The sequence below is a fragment of the Hylobates moloch genome, unplaced genomic scaffold (genome assembly GCF_009828535.3).
Source record: "Hylobates moloch isolate HMO894 unplaced genomic scaffold, HMol_V3 SCAFFOLD_6, whole genome shotgun sequence".
In the NCBI taxonomy this organism is placed as follows: domain Eukaryota; kingdom Metazoa; phylum Chordata; class Mammalia; order Primates; family Hylobatidae; genus Hylobates; species Hylobates moloch.
In genome coordinates this window covers 81,078,470-81,084,733 of record NW_026652281.1, presented here as the reverse complement: position 1 = coordinate 81,084,733, position 6,264 = coordinate 81,078,470, and the positions used below count along the sequence as shown (strand labels likewise).

The 6,264-nt window shown below is 56.7% G+C and overlaps 1 protein-coding gene across 2 annotated transcripts; it reads left to right on the top strand.

Moving 5' to 3' along the window:
* Positions 1-1,696: 1,696 nt before the first annotated feature.
* On the top strand, positions 1,697-6,138 carry SEPTIN1 (septin 1). Of its 2 annotated transcripts, none has more exons than XM_032155751.2 (11): positions 1,697-1,771; positions 1,930-2,020; positions 2,116-2,202; positions 2,411-2,534; positions 2,812-2,946; positions 3,041-3,158; positions 4,265-4,366; positions 4,763-4,862; positions 5,113-5,278; positions 5,572-5,662; positions 5,752-6,138. In XM_032155751.2, the coding sequence occupies exons 1-11, from the start codon at positions 1,754-1,756 to the stop codon at positions 5,836-5,838; spliced, it is 1,119 nt and encodes a 372-aa protein (XP_032011642.1). In that variant the 5' UTR covers positions 1,697-1,753; the 3' UTR covers positions 5,839-6,138. The 2 variants fall into 2 exon arrangements, 1 of the variants encoding a protein (XP_032011642.1); XR_004248558.2 differs by having other exon boundaries at positions 1,699-1,771; positions 5,043-5,278; positions 5,752-5,770.
* Positions 6,139-6,264: the final 126 nt, after the last annotated feature.

Here is a 6,264-nt window from a genome sequence, read left to right as displayed (position 1 = left end):
CTGCCCGACTCAGGCTCCCAAAGTGCTGGGATTACAGGTGTGAGCCACTGCAGCCGTCCTGAGGTAGATTTGTTTGTTTGTTTGTTTGAGATAGGGTCTTGCTCTGTTGCCCAAGATGGAGTGTAGCGGTGCAATCTCGGCTCACTGCAACCTCCACCTCCGGGGCTCAAGCAATTCTCTTGCCTCAGATTCCCAAGTAGCTGGAATTAAAGGCACACACCACCACACCTGGCTAATTTTTGTATTTTTGCTAGACAGGGTCTCGCCATGTTGGCCAGGCTGGTCTTGAACTCCTGGCCTCAAGTGATCCACCCGCCTCGGCCTCCCAAAGTGCTGGGATTACAGGCGTGAGCCACCACGCCAGCCAGGTGCTGGGAATCTGAAGGAGGGACAATGACCCTGCCTAGGGTAGGTGGAGAGATTGCATAGAGGCAGAGTCTTTGGAAAGAAACACTTGAAGGATGAGGAAGAGTCTAACTGATTCAGAAAAAGGAAAAGCTCAATGTGAGTAGAGAGCCAAGGATGTTTGGAAGAGTGAGAGATGGGGTGATGAGGTCAGCTGAGGGAGGCTTTGGCGGTCAGGCCAGAATTCAGACTTGACTCTGAGTTACTGGGGAGTTCTTGAAGGATTTTGAGCAGTGGAGTTCCTTGGCCAGGATTCTGAAGGAAAATCTCTCGGGCAGTGGTGTCCAAAGACCTGGAGTCCTTTTATGAATCCATTGTCTGAGCTGGAAAATGGATGGCTTCACCCACTCCCAATCCCATCATGGCTTCTGGTCCACTTAAACCATGAGAACTTTTTTCTTTTTCTTTTTTTGAAACAGGGTTGACCCGGCGCGGTGGCTCACGCCTGTAATCCCAGCAGTTGGGGAGGCCGAGGCGGGCGGATCACGAGGTCAGGAGATCGAAACTATCCTGGCTAACACGGGGAAATCCCGTCTCTACTAAAAATCCAGGCGCGGTAGTGGGTGCCTGTAGTCCCAGCTACTCAGGAGGCTGAGGCAGGAGAATGGCGAGAACCCGGGAGGCGGAGCTTGCAGTGAGCCGAGATGGCGCCACTACACTACAGCCTGGGCGACAGAGCGAGACTCTGTCTCAAAAAAAAAAAAAAAAGAAACAGGGTTTTGCTCTGTTGCTCAGGCTGGAGTGTAGTGGTGTGATCACAGCTCACTGCAGTCTTGATCTTCTGGGCTCATGCAATCCTCCCACCTCAGCCTCCCCAGTAGCTGGGACTACAGGATTGTACCATCATGTCTGGCTAATTTTTTTATGTTTTGTAGAGATGGTAGAGGGGCACGTCCCTCTGTTGCCCAGGCTGGTCTCGAGCTCCTTGACTCAAGCTGTCCTCCCTCCTCCGCCTCCCAAAGTGCTGAGATTACAGGCATGAGCCACCTTGCCCGTCCTGGGAACTGTTTTTTAATCAGCTCATCAAAACCTTCATCACCCCTGCTAACAAAGGGAGCCACTTCCTTCCTCTCTGCACATACCCCATGTCTCACCACGATGATGGAGCTACAGTGGGACTTGGAATCCAGATGTGTGAAGGATGCAGGAGTTGAAGGTGTGTAGAGAGGTGATGGGCAAAGGGGTCCAGGAGGTGGTAACTCCAGGTGTTCTTGGCCTTGGCCTTCCCCACCTTTCTGGGACTGGGCCAGTTTAAGCATCTCAGCTGCCTCTTCTGCCCGCCCCCTTGTTAGCCACACTCAGCTTCCTGCCCCACCAGAGGAAGTGGGGAGAGACGGCAGGTGCAGTGATGGCTGGCGGAGTCATGGTGAGTCCTTACACCCAGAAACCCGGGCATCTCGGCCCCAGCCCCCATGCCTAGGGTTCCCAGACCCCACTGACTCTTCCTAGCCTGGGAACTCAAGTGATCCTGGGGACCCTGCCTGCCATTGCCAGCAGCCTCATATTGTCCACCCCCATCCACAGGACAAGGAGTACGTGGGTTTTGCTGCCCTCCCCAACCAGCTGCACCGCAAGTCTGTCAAGAAGGGGTTTGACTTCACACTAATGGTGGCAGGTCTGGGGGTTTTGGAGAGGGAACTGCGGAGGGGATGTCCTTAGGAGACCCTGGCTGTCCCCTCCCCTGACCAGTTGGGCCTGTTCTGTCCACAGGGGAGTCAGGCCTAGGGAAATCCACCCTCATCAACAGCCTCTTCCTCACCAACCTCTATGAGGATCGCCAGGTGCCAGAGGCCAGTGGTAAGACCCTCCTCACCCTCTCCAGGCAGTATCCCCTGTCCCCAGGTTACACCCTTGTTTTTTCCATCTGGGGACTCAGGTAGTTGACTGCTTTTTTCTGAGACTTTTCTCCCCTGGGAAATGGGTGCAGGCAACTGTGATGTTGACAAAGGAAATTAATTCTGCCTCAGAGCCTCCCCGGATCCCTGACCTCTCCCCCATCCCACAGCTCGCTTGACACAGACCCTGGCCATTGAGCGCCGGGGCGTAGAGATCGAGGAAGGGGGTGTGAAAGTGAAGCTGACCCTTGTGGACACACCTGGCTTTGGGGACTCAGTGGACTGCTCTGACTGGTGAGGAAGAGAAAAGGGGACAGAGGCTCAGCCTCTCACAGTGGCGACTCCCTGGAGAGTTACAGGGCTGGTTTGTGCTGGCTCCCTATCCCAAAAGGTGGTGTCTGTTTCAGAGGGTCCCTGTGCTTCTTGATGACTCACCTAGGCCCCCACCAGTTCCCTTAATGTCTTTGGAGGGAGCCAAAGAAATGACGTTCTACTCCCACAGTCCTGGCTAACCTTGCCCCCTGCCCTCTGACCTTTGATCTCTGACCTCACATCCTCTCCCCACACCCAGCTGGCTTCCGGTGGTGAAATTCATCGAGGAGCAATTTGAGCAGTACCTTAGGGATGAGAGTGGCCTGAACCGGAAGAACATCCAGGACTCCCGAGTCCACTGCTGCCTCTACTTCATCTCACCCTTCGGCCGGGGGTCTGGTGGGGGGATCCTGGGGGCTGGGGCATTTAGGGAGGGCTGGGGGGTCTCTGCCTCCTGAGGCTGGGCAATGACCAATCCCTGGGTGCAGGCTCCGACCCCTAGATGTGGCCTTCCTCCGGGCAGTACATGAGAAAGTCAACATCATCCCAGTCATTGGCAAAGCGGATGCCCTGATGCCCCAGGAAACCCAGGCCCTCAAGCAGAAGGTGTGAGTGATGACCTCTGACCTTTGACCCCAAGTGAGACCAAACCTGATTTCAGCTTAGACTTCTTTGATCTTGAAGTGGCCTTTTTGGAGCATGGTGCGTCAGGCTAGATTGTAGGAGAAGCTTCTGAGGAAGGCGGGTGGTAAGCCACCAGCGTAGCCATGTCTCTGAAGGCTCAAAATAGGCTAGATATGCAGCCCTTGGGCTAGATGCCTGGCTAAGGCCTATTTCAGGGCAGGAGCATAGACATGAGAACATAGTGACATCCCTCTGGCCCCCACCCTGTGTCTTCAGAGCCCTTTCCCACTGTTTCTGCTTATATCTCTCTCAGCCTCTCTTTCTCTCTCTTTTTCTTTTTTTCTTTTTTTAGATAGAGTCTCACCCTGTGGCCCAGGCTGGAGTACAGTGGCAAGATCATAGCTCACTGCAGCCTCGAACTTGTAGGCACAAGTGATCCTCCTGCCTCAGCCTCTTGAGTAGCAGGGACTACAGATGAATACCACCATGCCTGGCTAACTTAAAAAAAAATATTTTTTTGGCTGGGCTTGGTGGCAGACACCTGTTAATCCCAGCACTTTGGGAGGCTGAGGTCAGTGGATTGCTTGAGCTGAAGTTTAAGACAAGCCACGGCAACATGGCAAAACCCCATCTCTACAAAAAGTACAAAAATTAGCCAGGTGTGGTGGTGTGCACTTGTAGTCCCAGCTACTCAGGAGGCTGAGATGGGAGGATCACCTGAGCCTGAGAGGTTGAGGCTGCAGTGAACCAAGATGGAGCTACTAGACTCCAGCCTGGGTGATAGAGTGAAACCTTGTTTCAAAATAGATATATATATATATTTTGTAGAGATGGGATCTAGCTATATTGCCCAGGCTTCTCCTGGTCTCTTAATGTCTGCACCATCTTAGAATCTTGTGTTTCTCACCATCTATGTCTCTGAGATTTTGTTTTTGTCTTCCTGTACGTCCATCTCTCCCCATCTCTGTCTTTCATGTCTTTCTCTCTGTCTCTGACCACCCAGTATCTCTGTGTCTCACTGTCTCTGGTCATGAAATGTCTGTCATTGTGGCCTGTTTCACACTGTCTCTGTATCTGTTTCCCCTGAGATCCGGGATCAGTTGAAGGAAGAGGAGATCCACATCTACCAGTTCCCCGAATGTGACTCTGACGAAGATGAAGACTTCAAGAGGCAGGATGCAGAGATGAAGGTGTGGGAGACAAAGAAGGAAGGCAGGCCGGGCACGGTGGCTCACGTCTGCAATCCCAGCACTTTGGGAGGCTGAGACGGGCGGATCCCCTGAGGTCAGGAGTTCGAGGCCAGCCTGGGCAACATGGCGAGACCCCGCCTCTACTAAAAATACACAAATTAGCCAGGTGTGGTGTGGTGGTGGGCGCCTGTAATTCCAGCTACTCGGGAGGCTGAGGCAGGAAAATCACTTGAACACCCCAGCCTGGGCAATGGAGTTAGACCCTGTCTCAAAAAAAAAAAAAAAAAAAAAGAGGAAGGGGCAGGAAGCAGAGGAGGCAGGTGTGGAGATTGAAGCTGGGAAAGAGAAAGTTTGTGCCGTGTGAGCCAGTGGTGACCCCCTGCCCCTGCCCTCCAGGAAAGCATCCCTTTTGCAGTCGTGGGATCATGCGAGGTGGTGAGGGATGGCGGGAACCGACCGGTGAGGGGACGCCGCTACTCCTGGGGGACCGTGGAGGGTGAGTGAGGCTAGGCAGGGGTCCTAAGGCCAGCAGGGAGCCCGGGGCCTCTGGGTCAGGCGCACTCAACATGTGAAGTTGGGGTGGGCTTTGGTCCCAGGGGATCCTAGGAGGAAAGGGGGGTCGCTGGGCTGCAGACCGCGGACCCTCCGCTACAGTGGCAGCAGGGCTTTCCTGTAGACCCGACCCTACGGGTGGGCTGGACCCGAAACTCCCTGACGTTCGCTGGTCCGCGCCGCGCCCCCTCCAGTGGAGAACCCACATCACTGCGATTTCCTGAACCTGCGACGGATGCTGGTGCAGACACACCTGCAGGACCTGAAAGAGGTGACGCACGATCTGCTCTACGAGGGCTACCGGGCCCGCTGCCTACAGAGCCTGGCCCGGCCTGGGGCTCGCGATCGAGCCAGCCGCAGGTGAGACCCGGTGCCGACAGTCTCCGAGCCTCCAAGGTCCCGCCTCACCCATGACCCCGCCCTGAGGCCCCGTCCCCACCACCCGTGACTCTGCCTTCACCACTCAGACCCCTCTCTCCCTCTCTCCCTCCTTCTCTCTCCCTCTCTCCCCACCCGCTTTGCCTCCGGCCCTAACCTCAAGGACCTGGCTCCGCCTCCTAGACCCCAACCTCGCCCCAGGCCCTGCCTCCTGGGCCTCACCCATAACCTCAGGCCCCGCTCCTGATTCCTGTCCCCTTCCCACTGTCCGGCAGTAAGCTTTCCCGCCAGAGCGCCACGGAGATCCCGCTGCCCATGCTGCCTCTGGCGGACACCGAGAAGCTGATCCGCGAGAAAGACGAAGAGGTGAGCACGCACCTCGCTTCCCCCCGACCGATGCCCCAGGTCCCCCTCTGGCCTCGCCACGTCACCGCCTGCAATCTCGCCCTGCACAGCTGCGCCGCATGCAAGAGATGCTGGAGAAGATGCAGGCCCAGATGCAACAGAGCCAGGCCCAGGGCGAGCAGTCAGACGCCCTCTGAGGCCACGCCCCACCCGGCCTTACCTCGGCTCCGCCTTCAGTCGGCCTCTTGTCCAATCCCCGCGCCCCACACTGCCCAGCGCCGCCCCCAGACCTCCGCGGGTGCCGCCCTCGCGCGGGCTAGTGGGAGGTTCTCCCAGCCTGGGCCCGTAGCCCCGCCCGGGCGCTGGTCCTGCCCACCCAGACACCGCCCACTTCCCGGCCCGGGGCCCGCACAGTCTCCGACCGCATCACTGTCTTCCAGGGTCCCCCCTCTTTTCCCAGGCTCTGTCTTCAATAAAAACTGAGCTTCCCGCGGCCACGCGAGCCTTCTCCTTCCTTGCGGAAAAAGACGGCAGGCGTAGATTGTGGGGCCGCCCCCCGCAGGCCTCCAGGCCGCATCCATTCATTTGTGGGGCGCTCCCACCCGAGGCCCTCGCACAGACAC